General features: G+C 39.0%; 1 protein-coding gene across 5 annotated transcripts in view; it reads right to left on the bottom strand.

Annotated features, from left to right (window-relative positions):
* Positions 1 to 14,381: 14,381 nt before the first annotated feature.
* Positions 14,382 to 17,359, bottom strand: part of kcnc2 (potassium voltage-gated channel, Shaw-related subfamily, member 2) — a 126,351-nt gene continuing 123,373 nt past the window's right edge. For all 5 annotated transcript variants that reach the window (XM_084710610.1, XM_084710606.1, XM_084710607.1 and 2 more), the window contains one exon: positions 14,382 to 16,145. In XM_084710610.1, coding sequence (XP_084566736.1) covers positions 16,126 to 16,145 — 20 coding nt within the window. In that variant the 3' untranslated portion in view covers positions 14,382 to 16,125. The remainder of the gene's footprint in view (positions 16,146 to 17,359) is intronic.

Below are 17,359 nucleotides of genomic sequence, written 5' to 3'. Positions count from 1 at the left end.
ATAATTAACTATAAGTAGATAACCAACAGTTCCATCAGAGATTCAGGTACGTTATGCTCAAGCAGAGATACAGAGCAGGCTACAGAGATTTAGTAAGTTCAGGGTTGCCAGGTCTGTGTGACAAACAGCTCAAATCAAGCCAATAACCAATAAAACACACCGGGAGCATAGAAGTATCATATGTGTGTGTTTATGTGAGCATGCAAGATTATTTTCATCCTTGAATAATCTGTCCATTATTTTCTCAACTACTGATACTCAATTAAAACTATTTCATTTTCAGCCACCATTCATCTCAACGATTAACGTTTGCCAAAACTCTGTTTGAGTTGGGTCCAAAACTCTGATCTATTGTAGTACTTTGCAATAAAATTTAGAGTCATCTCAGCTTTTCTTCACAGTGTAAAGTGATTCTTACATTTGCCGACTGTAAAAATATGTAGCCTATACACCAAATTTTAAGAAAAGTTTTAATATTTCATCAAATAAAATGTGCATTATTATTGCTCTAAATGTTGATGGTGACTGATGTTCTTGAGTCTCTATAAGCTACAGATACCAAATTATGGAAGCAAAACCTTTTATGGTAAAGAAAGAATTCAACAGCTGTGGCTCCAGGCATTTTTTTTTCTTCTTTGGCCAAAAATGTCTCTTTTGATTGTAAAGGTTGAAAACCCATCCCTGCACAGACACCAAAGGCTTTATAGACTTTTTCCACACAAGTGTTTTCCTCATGGATGATACACTGATTGCACCTGTTCAGTCCGACAGGAATTGCCGCCTGGCACAAACACAAAAAGAAAAAAATTCTACGGCATCTGGCTTTACAACCCGGCTGTGCAGCCCACTAAATATGTACAGTCTTGTTTCTCCTGCTGGCTCGGCCTGTGAATTCCTGCTTTACATTTGATGACATCACAGATGCTTAAATCATTTTTCTCATCTTAAGGAAAGTTTTTCAAATATAAAACTTCCATGGATCATAAATTCATAATAGAAGGAGTCATAATTGACCTTGTTTGTTGGTCAAAGTGTCCTTTCAACAGTTTTACAGACATCTCTTTCATAATTGTGGCTTATGGGAAAATGCTTTTTGAGTCTCAGGTCTACTTGGCCACTGGGGAAAAAAAAAAAAGGCAAAAGCAAAGCTGAGCAGCAGCGCCCTGTCTAGGTTTTCCCTCTCCGAAGGAAGAACCCTGTGCCAAAGCCTTCCAAAGGTTGGTACACTTCCTGTTTGTAAGAAACCCAAGTTTACAGGAAGAACTCGTGGAAGAACTTAAACCAGGAGCAGCTGAACCCCATTCATTCACATTCACTCTGTTCAGACTCTGGTTCTCCTTCTTTCTACCTGTTGTGTCGAGGGTTTCTGTCAGCCAACACTAATCCAGTCCTGCAGAGAAAAGACCACGCTTCAGAAATCTTTGTGAAAGAACACCAACCTCAAATGACACACAGGTTTAAATAAATGACACCAGGTCTGCAGAGTCAATGAACATACTACAGATTTCATAAAATTTCATCACACACCCAATTACAGTTGTCGAGTCTGGCGAAGGGAGAGCCGCCGACGCCGTGTTGGATTAACATTCATGTGCGGTCCATTACAGGAGCGCTGTGACAGCTTAATTGCCTGACACGGCTGAAAGGGTAGAATACCAAAACATGAAAAGAGTGAACTTGATAATTCAAAAATAATTCAATTCATTCAGTATTCATGCACGGTAAAAAGTGCCCAAACTGTATTTATTTACAATTTTTATAAATGCATCCACCCATAGCTGCGTCCCCCTGTGCATACAGATGAAGACTCCAACAGCCATTTTATTTATTTATAATGACACACAGCCCATTCTAGGTATTTGCTTTCTCATTTATTTGGAGTGTGCTGGATTTTAAATGTCTTCTGTTAATTACACGTCAGCTGAGAGTCAGTGACTGCGAGGAGATAAGCTGAGAATAGACGCTATCAGACACTTTCAGTGTTCTCTCAGTAATTTGGCGCCTGAATGCACCGCAGCACAAATAAACAACGAGAGGCAGAGACTCGTGGCGTTTAATGTTTTAGGCCAAATCCATTAAGAGGATGTCTGGCTACATTAGGACTTTACTTAAGCTGCAGCACAACAGTATTCAAACATACACTGGCTGTTAAATTTCAACAACTGGATGATAGAGAGGATTTCATGTTTTAGAAGATAAATAAACGTTTGTAGCCTTTAAACCATTTTTAGTTGCTTTTTGTGTCAGTTTTATTAATTTGAATAAATGAATGCATCTTCTGCAGATAGATAACAAAAATAAACATATGAAAGGAAATCTATAAAAGAACACAGAGACAGAACACTGTAAATACACTGTAGAAAACAGGTGAGATGACTTAAAATTTTAAGGCAACACATTGCAATAGATTTTATGAGTTTTGAGCCTAACTTCAAACTTCTGAAATAAATTTCAAAAGGTTTTACTGCCTATTATCGTTAGTTGAGATAATTTACTTTTTATCTTTTGATAAAGTTGAATCTTCACATTTTAGGACCTAAAAAAAAAAAAATCTAAATCTGGTCACAGTGAGCTGCAAACCAGATTCGTTCTTTTTCTTTTCAGTGCCTGAAAATTGAAGTAGTTTTATTGAAAATATTAAAATTTTAACATTTGCTTTCACTCACATGTTTTTTTTTTAAAATACAGTGTTTGAGTTTTGACAGATTTACGTTTATCTTACCTCAACTTTTTCCTTTTTTGCAGTGTAATCCTCATAACTAAAAAAAATGAACTGATGTAATCATTTATATGTTATCACTAATGATGGTCAGACAGTAGATGGTGACTGTCAGGCCTGCAGTCTGTAGCTCAGTTGTTGAATGTGGAATCAGTTCTTCTACTTTTATGAAAGTCTTTTTTTTTTTTTTTTTTTACATAAGTATCTCTACTTGTACTTGAACGTGTGTACTTCTGTCATGACATGAACCAGCAGGGAACACACAGGTGTTAGTGATGACACTAATTAAAGCTCTGCTACATGACATAGAAAGGAACCTGAATTAGAATCATTGATAACACCTGTGTTCACTATTTCATGTCAAAATGGCTGCTGTGAAAAAGGTCTACAGCAGTGTTTCCCAATCCTGGTCCTCAAGGACCCCTGTCCTGCATGTTTTAGATGTTTCTCTGCTCCAACACACCTGATTCAAATGATCAGGTTGTTGTCAGGCTTCTGCAGAGGCTTGATGATGAGCTGATCATTTGAATCAGGTGTGTTGGAGCAGAGAAACATCTAAAACAGTGAGCCCTGAGGACCAGGATTGGGAAACACTGGTCTACAGAGTCACAAGTAAGTATATGTATGACATAAAAATATCATTGTAGATACATTGATATGTCATAGCAGGAAATAACAAAAGTAATGACAGAATCAACAGCTCTGGATTCTTAAATAGGCTGATATTTACATCGAACTTGCAAACAAAGTAAACTCAGGTCCACCTGGGCTTTCCTTGCTATGACAAGTCAAATTCCTCCCTTGAATGTTTATAGTAACCAATAAAAAAATATTACAGCAGCTTCTACACACCTACAGTTGACCCACACAGGTGTTTTCAGTTATTAGCCTGACTGTCTCTCCTCCCCACTGTAGTTAGGGTCAAATAACTTTCACCTTCATCTTCATAGTATTACTTTAGTTTAGTTCCTGCTCCAAATGTCTGTAGTGACAAAGATCTATAGAAACAAATATGTCTCACCGTCACACACACAGTGATGACTTGTGTTTCCAAGTTAAAACAGCATTAAAATAAAGTTATCCAGTTCTTATAAGAAGGTCAAGCTGATTTACAAATGCTCCCAACAAGTGCAATCCAATCAGCAGCAGTGGACCCTGCATCTGTTGCTGCCAGATGTTGAGTGATGTCACCTTCATTGTACTGAGACAGCTGAGTCAGTCTTGGTGCCTGTTTGTCCTGGTGTCCAACCAAGCCTTCATCATAGACCGCCATTATACAAGAGACATCTGTAGAACCACTGACAGGACAACACCGACTGCAAACAAGGCCAGTTAAGATTCTTGTGGTGTGAATTTTTTAAATCATGAAAATTTTACATTTGTAAATATTCCAAGTTACATATGTCATTAGTTGTTAGAAGCCTGGTGAGGAACAAACATACAGTTTTTCACAAGAAACAACTAAACATTAAAGCTGCAAGCAGCGATGAACAGCCCTCACACCACTGGGTGCCTCAGGTGTGATCTTGTTACCAGTCGACCAATATTATCAATATCAATATACAGCATATACATGTGCCTATATGACAACTTTTTAAAATAGAGCTAATGCAGATTGTTTTTATTTGTTAGCTTCATATGCAGCATTTAATGTAAAGCGGGGTAGGCAACATATTTTTAGCATCACTGAGCAATAAATCCATAACAACCTCTCAGAATATTGTAGGTCAAGTGGTCTGAGAGAAAACTAGACTTTGACCAATCACAGATCATCTCAGAGACTGGGCGTTCCTATTGGTTCCTAAACTTTTGCTGCACAACACACTGCAGCTTTACTTCAGGTTTAATACATACATATATTTTGTTCCATTTGTGTTCTTTAGTTGTAGTGATTAAATCTGCAGTTTCAGTCACCTGATATCATTTTGGACAATAAATGTGTGTTTATATTCTATATTCTGTAAATTTCACAATAGCTGCAACAAATGATCGATTATTAAATTAATTGGCAACTATTTTGATAATTGATTAATCACTTTGAATCCTTTTTTATAAGAAAAAAATCCCACAATCTAATTCCAGCTCTTTAAATGTGAATATTTTCTGATTTCTTTAGAATAGAATTCATTTTGAATATAAAGCAAAACATGATATTTGAGGACGTCATCTTCAGCTGATCACCATTTTCTTTTTTAACATTTTGTGACATGTTATAGTCAAACAACTATTAACTGATTAATCAAGAAAATAATCAACAAAGTAACTGAAAATGACAATAACCATTAGTTGCAGTCCTAAATTAAATACCTAACTATAAAGAACTGATATTGTCTTTGTTTTTTACTCCTTAGTATCGCTACTGTCATTGGCACCAAACATCCAGTATTGATCAGCTCTGATCCCTAGTTTGAGCTTCTTCTCTATTATTTTTCAAACACTCACAAAACAGACAAAGCAGAAAGACAGAAAGGACAAATCTGAGTGTATTTTGGACAAGCGACTTCCATTGGAATTAGTGGGCGCCATCTGGAAGGGCATGTAGTTCTTCTAATAACAGAGTCATGATTGTGACCCTCTGCAGATTTACAGGCTCAGCTCGCCCCTTCAAAATTTAAAGTGTGCATAAACGCCTTTTTGGCTCAGATTTCCCTCCAGCCATTCTGAACAATATTAAAATATCAAGAGAGTAAAAAAGCTTGAGCGGTCAGGGGTTTGCTGGCTGCCGTGACGATGAGGGTAGAACTAGTCAACCTGTGCGAGATCACAAATCCACCGTGCTAAATTTAGTTTGCTGATGTGAGTGCTGCTCGCAACTCCTGATGCAACGGCGTGGACGGGCTTACCTTAGCCCGACTGGCTCATTAACACGCCGCTGGGTGCACGCAGCCTATGATCTCTCTCTGTGTAATGACACGGAGGCAGCTGAGCGGGATAAGAGGCTTCAGCTGATCAATGGGAATGTCTGACGTGAAATATTTAATACCCCCCTCTACCCCTGCTTATCAGCACCACTTTATGGCTCAGCATGCAGGGGGTTCACCTCCTCAGTACACTGGAAAGCTCCGGGTACCTGACATTGGAAACTGTCCAGTCTCTCTGCTCAATAAGCTGTAAATCTTTCACCGGTCGGTCAGCCAATGATATCACTTTCTGTTTAGCAGAGGCATTTAAAAGTGATTCTGGCAGCCGTACAGTATGCAAATCCTCTGAAAGTGAGAGGAGCTCCAGGAGGAGGTTCATGTTTGAATTACACACTGAGGTAATGATCTGACAGCTGACACACCCATCTTCACTGAACACACACTTCCCTGATCATAATGGTCTCATTCTGTCTCCGTCTATTTATTTCTCATCTGTGTTTATAGTCTCAGTGACACCTCGGTCAGCTGCTGGCAGGATCTGCTGCCAGCACAGCGCCGGTAAATTTATTTTATAGAATTTAAAATAAATTTGTGTTTGTGTTTGAGCCGCACTCTTTGGGAAATGAATGGGATGTGTCAAGGATCATACAACAGGGAGAAAAGATAATAATAATTACTGATCATTTTAATGACCTAGCAGCATGGAAGCTAAGCAATGTACTGCTGTGGACAGGGTCAGCAACAAAAGATGTTTTGGCCACTTTAAAGGGTCAACCTAAAAAAAAACATTGGTTTAACTGTACACTATATTTAGAATATTTTCACAACTTTACTTTGCTGTCAGACAGACTTTTCTGATGGAAACCGCCGTTATACAAGTCAAATATTGCTCCCTCCCAACTAACCAAACTCCATTGGCGAAATCAGTCATTTTACTTTGCAGAACACAGGAGTTGCTGTTCTACTGCTGCTGCAATCAGTTAGTTTTTTTGTGTTATTGTGTGACTTTGTTGAATCCGAACTACCCTTTTAAAACACCAAAGTGACACAATAACACAAACAGTTAACAGACTGAGGCAGCGGTAGTCTGGCATGTCCCGTGTTCTGCGAGGTAAAATTACTGATTTCACCTATGGAGTTTGGTTTGTATGCAGAGAGCTCTACCTGGTTTATATAACAGCAGTTTCCTATCAGAAAAGGCTGTCTGACTGCAAAGTAACGCAGTGAAAATACTGATATTGATCAGATTATGACCTTTGTCTTATAATAAATAAAGTAAAATAAAAAATTTTCATCGTTTTTTTGGCCCTTTTTAATGAATCAATTTCATCACTGACTGCATCATTTTCTCACTGTTGGGTCACATGTCGATAGTGCAACTGAACAACACACCTGTTAAATGACTTGCTTTTTGCATGTCACACTTCATTACAAAGGGATATGATGTTGATGTGTATGTATTTGTTAAGTGCTTTCATGGCTATTTGCATTAAAGCCATAAAATTTAGACTATTTACTTTTTATTTTATTAACAATTCTTTTATCGCAAATGTCAGTTGCCAATACACATCACTATTGTTTTATTGCTGAGGTCTAACTTGTTACTTGTTACAAAAGGAAACAGTTGTCATGGGGTGTAATGGCAATGGCTTCTGTGTGTTCGTGTTGGAGACAAAGGGCGCTCTCACAAATGTCCTACTCCATTAAGAAGAGTGTCCCCCTCTCTCTTGAAACACAAAGTCAGAACATTATTTCCACTTGACAATATGGTCAGCGGAGGTTCTGGCTCATTTAAGCCTCAGGGGCCACACTGGGGCCAGCTGTTCTTTTAGAGCGGACAATAAATTGACCCTGAAACTAAGCGCTCATTTAAGCAGTGGTGTGATGCAGGGAAAAAAAACTGGGAAAGCAAAGTCAAGCAGGTCATCTAAAAAAAAAGAAAAACTGATATATTACGGACTCTAAGGCAAGGAGACAAACATACACTACCAGACCTTCCAACGTTTTTATTACGTTCACAAATCGTACACGTTAGAGCTAAAGTTGAGATAACGTACCTCTCAAATTACAGCTGTTTAAAGAAACATCGTAATTGCTACAGCTAAAAACCGCAGACAGTGAGTGAGAGGACAGGTTGCAAATTTTATTTCTGTGGTGTGAAAAATGTGGCCACCACCGTGATGGAAAAAACTAGAATCATCTGTTTTGGCTCTCGCTTAACATGGGAGTGAATGCGACAGTTGGTTGGACTTGTTGTCTTTTTGGACCTCGGTCAGCCAAAACCATTTGTCCATTTGCTTCGGCGGTCACACCTCTGCGACCGGCATGACTTGTCCTACAATCTGATGTATAATTTGTGTATGTAGACTGAACACTGTGGCCGCGAGTTAAAGAGAAAATGTCTAGATGATTTTACAGCTCCTCTCCACTCTAGCGATGACATCACCCACTCTAGCTCTAATGACTGTATGCAATACACATCCATTATAAACTGAAAATCTCTCAAAACTAAAACTGTGATTTCATTAAAATTGTTGTAGCCATGAAAATGCCGTTTCCTGTGAATAAAGGCCACAGTCTGGTGAACCGTTCAAACTTTGAATGACTTTTCTATGTTAAAGTATGGTGAAGCCACATGGCATCAAAGAGGGGCGATTTTTGAGTGTCTTTCACAAAAATCCCATTCACTTTGAATGGGAAATTTTTCACAATTTTTTGCATTTTTTGTGGAAACAGTTTAAACGAATTGTTAACAAAAGTTATAGCACACTTGTCCTGAATTTTCCACGTTTTGATGTGCTTTTTGTGTACGTGCTCCCAACGGTGCGGGACTAGTTACGCGCCGAAACTCCGGCGGAAGAAAAATAATACTTAGAAAAAGTATGGAGGATTATATATAGTGTGGCTCCTCAGGCACACTGAATTATGAAACATCTTTAATGTGGCTGAAGAGAACATTTGCATAGCAGTTCCTCCCTCCATCCCTCCTCCTGCAGCTAAATAAAGGATGAAAACTTGAAGTATGGAGGAGTACACACCAGTATCCCACATACTTACAGCAGTGAAGTGTTGGACAGGATGGCTGAAGGGCCAGTTTCCTGTGTGTGTGTGTGTGTGTGTGTGTGTGTGTGTGTGTGTGGACTCACTTCCTGTTGCAGTGTGAGTGTCTTTACAGTCCAGTCCTCATCTCATCTCTGCTCTTTTGTTGTTTAATGATTATTTTGTTGTTGTCTCCCAGAGCTGATGCTTTTATTTACAGCCCTTGTGTGTCCCGCCACTTAGCGTACGCTACTACATGCTGCTCTCGTGGCTGTCAATAAGGGGCTCCATGTCAGCGTGTGAGTAATTTAGAGCGTTCTCGTGGCTTTTTGAGTACGCACCTGGAACAAAGCCTGTAAACGGAGCCCCCACTCTACTGCCTGACTCACCGTGGCCTCGTCAGCGACGCCAGCCTCATTACATGGCACTTATCAGGATTTAAATGCCACGCCGCAGTGTGACAGCTCCAGAGCCCAGCGTCTTGCTTACACACTTAGAGTGTGTATAAATATACAAAGACTGGTGATCATCAGTGTCAGGTGTGCTTTTCTCAAAACAGTCAGAGGAGGCATCACTGTGTTAGTATACACAATTGTCCCGTCCCTGTCTCATATTAGTAATCCCTGTATTTTCACTAAGTTGGGGTTTTTTTTCATGTAAAATTTTTTGATGTGTTTTCTGATGATGTGACCATCCTGGACCCACAGGAGGATCTACAGAGGAGGCGAAGACATTAACCAGCTGGTGCCAGGGCAACAACCAACCTCTTAACAGTCACATGATCATGGACTCAAGAGATGATTGTGGAGTAAAGAGATTATCATGGACTAAAGAAATCGCAGACTGAAGAGATCAGGGACTAAACAGATGATCATGGACTAAAAAGAACACACTAAAACCTATTAGAAAATAACAACATTTAAGAATAAATGAACAAATTAATTCATTAAAAATTGCCATCTTGTGGCTTAAAACATACTTTTGCATGTAAATTCTCCCTGAGAGATTTAAAGTTCTGGTGTCAGGTTTATATAAAGTACCTGCTTTAAGGTGTGTCACCCATTTTTCTTCACAAAACATCAACTATTTAAAAGTTTGTAAAAGACCAAAACCACACATTCAGCTTTTTACATCTCCAGTGGGGGAATGTAACTAAGTACATTTACCCAATTACTTTACCTAAGTCTAATTTCAAATGACATCCATATTATATTACTTTATAGTTTTCTCCACTACATTTACCTGACAGGTACAGTTACTAGTTACTGACAGGGAATATTTTACTGCACAGTGATTACTTTTACTTTTCATACTGATAACAGCTGATAATGTTTACATACTTTTAAGGTTTGCATACTTTTTAAGGTTTTAAATGCATTTTCACAGTGTGGTATTAGTGTTTTTACTGAACTAAAGGATGTGAATAGTAGGCGCAGGCTGTACAACTTACAGCGAGAGTAAATGGGCCAAAAAAAAAGGGCCCCAACCCGGAAACACGTGACCTACCCGTAACTTTGGACATCGTAAAACATTATTACCAACACATTTTAGTGCAGAGTACACATTTTATTTACTAACTACACTATATTATCGCTGCTCATTCAAAGAAATATACATGATACATTTTCAAGTAATTAAGTCTTCTTCACTGAAGTTTTAGGATGTGTAGAGAGGTGGTATAGTGGTGATGCTGAGGTTGAAAGGATCAGCAGTCTGATACATACTTTTACACCAACTTTCATATATTTAAACACAACAATTCTTATTTTCATGTGATTATACACTAATAAAAACATGAATATTGTGCAAATAAATCCCTGTAAATCATATGGACTGGACTTTTGAATCAATTAGGTATATTTTTCATAATAGTTGATGTGAACAGAATATCATAAATGCATAGCCAGCCAGCTGCTTTTGACCATCACTGCGTCGCACAACAGCACAATAGAATTCCTGAAATTCAGTTGTGACTTTTGGTTTTCATGTGTCAGCCCAAGATTTTCAGTGGCCACCCCTATGAAAAGATTTCTGGGGGTGCCATTGAAATGTCTTTCTAAAGATTAATTATCAAAGATACATATTTTTTGTTTTTAAAGATCTTTCTCTTCAGCATTCAGCTCTGAGACAAAACGGTGCAACAACAGTAAAAAAAAACAAGTGTTTTTGAGTTCTCAGTGACCTGATCTCTTCTTTCACAGTAAATTTTCACCAAATTCACTCAACACATTCTTGCTCCAAACAGGAGGTGAAATTATGATTTTTTTTTTATAATACAGTAATGAATCTATAGTATGTTAGTGAAGTCAGTAGAATGAAATAAAAATATTGATAAAAAATAAAAAAAAAAGATAAAAAATATTGATGCTGTTCTGTACAAACACCTGTTAGGTTGATCTGGGAGAAATCTAAGTGAGAACCAAGAAGTTTCAAACAGCCTCTGATGCAATATTCATGTCACGAATTTGGTATTTTGGATTTTTCAGCAGCTGGTACCGTGCACCCCGCCCCCTCCCCAGGCAGAGAGGTGGAGGGTGGGTGGGCGGATGGAGGAAGAGGGAGGGGTAAGGAGAGGAAGAGAGAAAGAGAGGGGTCCTGTCCTGAAAAACACACTCCCGGCTCTGGCTGTTTACATCTCTTTGGCACGTCTGTGGCTGTTTCCATGGCGACGGGAGTAAAGATAGTTGGGATGTGTCAGAGATACAGTGCGCCGAGTGGTGCTGATTGCTGGACGTGAGTTGAAGAATGAACAGGGTACACAGGAAGTGGGAGAGGAGGGCGCCGGCTCTCCATTATCTCAGCCTGAACCTGTGGGAGAAATCGACGGCACACAAATCTTCTGTTTTTCAGCTCCGGCTGCTCTGTTTGCCTTCACTCTCACTGGGAAATGACATTTACAGCTGCAGCAGGCATGATGCTCAGGTTTAAATACACCTGTGTTATTTGAGTCAGTGATAAAGTGCAGCTACAACAACCAATACTCCACTTAAAGCGTTTTACTGAATGACTTTCTAATGTTAGGTAGGGGAGACCGGGGGCAATTGTAACATTTTTTACATTTTCCTTCATAACTGACAGACTACTTGAAATACATGAGTCATTGTTTGATACAAGCAACATGCATACGCATGCTAATTCATAATACAGAGGTGAAGTCACGCCCCTTCCAATGTGCCCCATGGGACCTAACTTCGGAAAAAATATGAATGGTGGTCTATAGCGAGAGACAAATAAGTTTTTGTTCCTGTTTGAATGGTGCCACGAATTGCACATATATTGTTTGTTCATTTAAAAGGTAATTTTACAAGGCTATTTGTGATAGGTTTTGTCAAAGTATAGTTTAGTTTTATGTGAAACCGCTCAGTGAATGATATCTATGTCATCAATACCTACAGTGATGTCCCTTGTAACGTTATCTTACCTGAAGTGTTTTATCCAGTGACTCCTGGTCCTTTTATCAGGTGGGAAGAGAAACACACAGGCATCGTAGCTTCAGCAGCTAATGTTAGCTTTGGGAGGGAAAAAATCATAATGTTACTCATGCAACTTCTGGGTGTGTTGTCTTTCTAATCACATATCTTCTTTGTCTTTTAAATTGACAAACATCGTGTGTAATTCCTGGCACATTTAAACATTTGTGAACTGAAGATATGACCATATAGGTTACTTTTACATGAAAAGGAAAAAGTTGACTGTGGTACCAAGTTTGCTCAACTGTTATTGGAGCTCAGAGCAAAAAGGTGTAGAACTTAGGAGTTGCCATTTGATAGATTTTAACCAATAAGGACAAGACAATAATGGAAGTATTAAAGTTAATGCAAGAAGTCCCTTCGTGGGGGCAATGGTAACACTGAAAAAATAAGTAATCTTAAAAATAAAAGCACACCTCAAAGTAATCTAATAATCTAATAATGTAGCTGTTTTCGTATACGGTTCAAATTCTTGTAGATGTCAGGTTCAAAGCAAAGTCTCTTGAGTTATATGTATTTTTTCATTTTAATTTAGCTGAATGTGTTATTTTCTAACAGAAAACTAGTCAACACAGACAAATGATTATCCTCTCTGTCCACAGGCAAAGAGAGAATCCTAATGAGCATGTGCACAGTAAGTGTCATCACTCTAGCTACTTTCTGATTGATGGAATTAAGCATGTTACAATTCCCCCCTGTTACAATTGACCCTTGTCTCCCCTATAGCAAGGGTCATTGTCATGTATAACTCTGAAATGCAACGTTCAAAGTTTTCATCCCTAATTCAAATGTGATCTCTGAACAACAAGACAATCTCTGTTGCTCTGAAGCCTGATGTTCCAGCATCTGGTTTGTATCTGTTGCTATGGGTGACGACACCACCCAGAACTGTAAAACAGCACAGCACTTGAATTTGCACTTCTTTAAATAAAATATTCTGTAATGGCTCCTGCATGTGTCTTGTTTCCACTGCAGGGGTGAGCAGGCAGGATTTTCAGAATTTGGTGATGACGGATCAACCAGTTTCTCTTCTGGTTGAAGTTTGGCAGAACAGACAAACTGCCTGGTTCAACAATTTCTTATAATGTCCTCGATTATATGGCTCCATTTTCCCTATAACTGCATTATAGGAAAAATGGAGACAGTGCCCAACTGACCAGGACTAATTTCTATTAACTGCTATCCTAACATTTTGTTGCCTTTTAACAAGTGAAACACAGGCGAGCTTACAATTCAAATGTTTCTCATGAAACTTAGAAATTTAAGGCAAACTAAACCCAGATATTCACCTGTTTGCCCTAAAGTAGGTCTAATTATATCTAGGTTTTCTTTCCCATTAAAACTACTAGAAAATTATTTAAAATTTTGGTTTCAAATTAAGACTTAACCATGTCCACACTGTCTGCAGGTTAGAAATGTCACATTTTAGGATGTCTAGGACCTTGAGTTCCATTGTCACTGCCATTTGGGCATGCCAGTGTTCCCAAAACCTTTTAAAAGGGACATCTTACCCCAAAATCCAAAATATATATTTTCCCTCATACTTATATATATTTATCCGTCTAAATACTTTTGGTGTGAGATGCAGAGATTTGGAGATATCAGCTGTAGAGATGTCTGCAGTCTCTTTACTATAATGGAACTAGATGGCATTCAGCTTGTGGTGCATAAAGCAGCAAAAAAGTCAAAAGTAATGTCTTTTTCCAGAAGTCACGACTCAAGATGATCCACAGAACAGTTTCATCTAAGAACTATTTTCTTTCTATCGTACTACACCAGCCAAAATGTGCATCTACTCATGGATGAGAGGCTGTTCATGGCAACATGGGATGTAAACATTAACATCAAGGTCTGTGGATTATCTAACCAGGTCATGATTTCTGGAAAGAGGAATATCTGTTGAGTTCCATTTAGTTCAATTATATTGAGGAGAATATGGTTAGAGGAAAAATGTTTTGGGTTGAACTGTACCTTTAAAGTATGAGATCAAAGTCTGGATTAGGCCTTGAAGTTCAGTCTTGGCCTCTGCAACAGTAGTAGCTTATCCAAGAGCTGTCACCTGCATCTCAGCAGCGAGTGGAGTTTGCTCAGTCGTCATGGAGATGGCTCAGTTTTCACTGCATGACGCAGGTATGAAACTCTGAACCCCTTCCACTGAGGCTGGGTTGAAAGCTGCGGAAAAAGCTTGTATATGACAGGATTTTTTTGTGAACTCATATTCTGTCTGTGTTGTCAAGTCATCGGTGTCAGGAAGAAAAGAGGTGAGACGAAGCAAAGACACAAACAGATCAGTTAAAAGATAAATAGTTTATGTGAGTCTCTCACATATCATTTACCTTTACTCTATACACATTGTTTTGAACGTGATATACAGTATGTCATCTTATTCTTCTTTTTTTTTTTTTTTACAACTTGACATAATGGTTTTTTTCAGCATGCACTTTAGAATGCCAACAAAAGGCTCCACAAATACAGACTTCAAACTAGAATTTTCCTCACAGTAAAACATACAAAACATGAACTCGGATCAAAAGCCTGACAGTTTGAGGACACGATGGAGAAGCACAGCATCAGACTACCATGACTGTTACAGGTAAAGAGCAATGTACTCAACATTAAGACACAAAAATACATGTTCTGATTCAAAAAAATAAACACCTTTTTTTTTTTCAAGTTACAACGTCATCCTAAAAATACACAAAGAACGGTAGGTAGGTACCCCTTTGTCAATTCAAAGAGTAAAGCAGCGTGTCGTACTACACGAGGAGGATTGTGGGTACAGGGTGACACTTGACAGCTAGCCAACAACAACTGTGCAGGTCGCAACCAACATGACAACCTGCCAGTCCGTTCCGTCAGCCTTTTTAGAGCTGCGTTTGCAAACTTTTTGTTTTAACGGGCTGCTGAAATCACAGTGTGCATCGGCGCTTTTTGTTTTTCGGGTGCTTATTGCAAATCCGATCTGATTGTTTGGGTACACGGGGGTTTGCTACTGTGCAGATGTAGCCATTCTAGAAGTCCCGCTTTATAACTTCTTTTAAAACTTCTGCTACACTTTTGCTCCGCCCCCCGCAAGAGGGGAAAAGTTTGGAAGAATCAAGTTATGCAGTTTTTTTTTTTTAGCCACCAGGAGTTATGAGGAATATTCAGGTAATTTGGTTTGTGAGGAGACAAACATCTGCAGCACTGACGCAGGGTAGTTGCATGTTCAAATGCACAGCTGGAGGGACTTCTACAACGGCGACTGCATCACAGGGGAGCTCTGTCTTGTTTCACGTTTTGTGCTAAAACTAACTGGAAGAGTGTCCACTCACTGCTATCCGCTGACCTGGCCTTTCAAACTGCAGATCTTTACCCTGCTGGAGTTTAAGGATACACACACACACGTTAACACACAGCAGAGCAATTAACCTACTGAAAATTACCAAGGGAAACGAAAGCAGAGATGACCATAATGTCACATTTATTCAACTTAGCACGTTTGTCTCTCTATACTGTATATACTGTATGTAGAAGTTCATATATGAATACACTCCATTTTTAGAACACAAAGTGCCTCAACTGATACATCTTAATACACTTATTGCGAGGAGGGATACCACAGCAAGAAAAGTGATTGAGTGTCACGGCGCGACTTAGCAACCAACCACCTTGTTATACCTGACTCGCCATCAAAAGACAGATGTGTGGACGGGGCCGCTTGGCCCAGATGTGCTGTGTTGTCTTATTTACAGGAGCAGTATCTATACAGATAGTCTCTTTTTAAGGACGTGTCCAGTTTTTTCTTTTTTTTTTTTTTCTCCACAGTTCCAAAACAGAAAGAGAAATCAGGTAAATGCTTATCAAAGTCCTCCCAGGATCTCCTCAAGTTCCCGTCCTGCTCGCTCACTGAGCCATCGGCTGGCCGGCTGTCAGTCAATGGTTTTTTTTGCGTGCCTCCTCGTCCATATTGTCCCGTAGGAGTGGCCTTATGGCTCCAAATGGCATCCTCCCACTGCAATAGGGTCCTCATACTGATGACTTATCCCAGCGTCATTCAAATAGGAAATGAATTGTCTAAATAAAATATAAACACATCTCTAAATATCAGAAATGCATAATCTCTCTTTGTTGAACATCATTTCAGAAGAGCGTGCCATGCACAGACTGGATATTTATCAATATATGCACAAAAGAATGAGAACATAGTAGAAATCTATGGTGCTCTTTCAGCATATATCCAGAGTTAGAAAAGCTCTGCTGTATATTGCAGTGAGTTTAAGTGGGGGTGATTCAATAATTTGGTGCGCAGGCAAAGAGGAATGTTTGCAAGAGCTCTTCTTTTTTAATTGTTTGACTTTTTGCCGAGCTATGTGTAAGATGCATCTAGCTGTGAGCCAGTTGCTAAGCAACCATCTGCTACTGGTATAGACATAGTGTAGGGATGGGTGAGGCACATCGCTGCATGGTTATGTCTGCTGGCCCACACCTGTTGGTGCACAGAGGCGATTTCTGACTGAAAAAGTGAATGAATAAATGACAAAGCTTCAGTTAAACATGAGGACTGTTCAGAGGGCGTTCAGGTTCGTCTGTCTGCTGTGGGGATTTGAGAGCAGTTAGTAGCCCTTGGTGATGTCTGATATGAGGTGTGAACTCTGCTGCTAAAAGAGCAGAAGTGGAAAAAGTGATGCATCAGTTGCAAACAAAACAAATCTGCTCTTGGGGTGCAAATTTTGAGGAACACTTTACAGTAAGGGTTCATAAATTATCATGAATTCATACATGACTTACTGCATACAAAACATGGACAATAAATAAATAAATGTACAATAATTAACAGTATCCCATTCATAATTTAATGTAAGAGCAATAAAGTAATTAATGCAACAACTAAGGTAAATCAGCCATCATGATTTCTGTGTTATTAGTGATGTTTATGTCCTCTTCAGTGCTGAGTCTGCAGTTAAAGGGATGGAGAAAAGCTGATCAGTCAGTCCTTGTGTGTTCTGATAAATTCCCAGCGTTGTGATAATGGTTAACTAAACATTACTTTTTCATTACTTCATCATCTATAACATATAACATATGATTCATGGCAGCATAATAGTCCCTTCCTAAGCCCCGCCCCTTTTTGCTCTGTGCTCCAATGACAGCTGAGCAAGGTTGGTACCTTGTGGAACCTCAGTCAACTCCTTTCTTTCCTGTTTCCTGTACTTAGACTCACTATGTACTGTGCCCTTCTAACTTGAAAAGAAAACCTTTTTTTTTTTTTGAAAATGGTTAAAATATGT

The sequence above is a fragment of the Lutjanus erythropterus genome, chromosome 22 (genome assembly GCF_056507025.1).
Source record: "Lutjanus erythropterus isolate fLutEry1 chromosome 22, fLutEry1.hap2, whole genome shotgun sequence".
NCBI classification, from domain to species: domain Eukaryota; kingdom Metazoa; phylum Chordata; class Actinopteri; order Lutjaniformes; family Lutjanidae; genus Lutjanus; species Lutjanus erythropterus.
The sequence above is the reverse complement of the archived record's forward strand: the minus strand, read 5'-3'. Positions and strand labels throughout refer to the sequence as shown.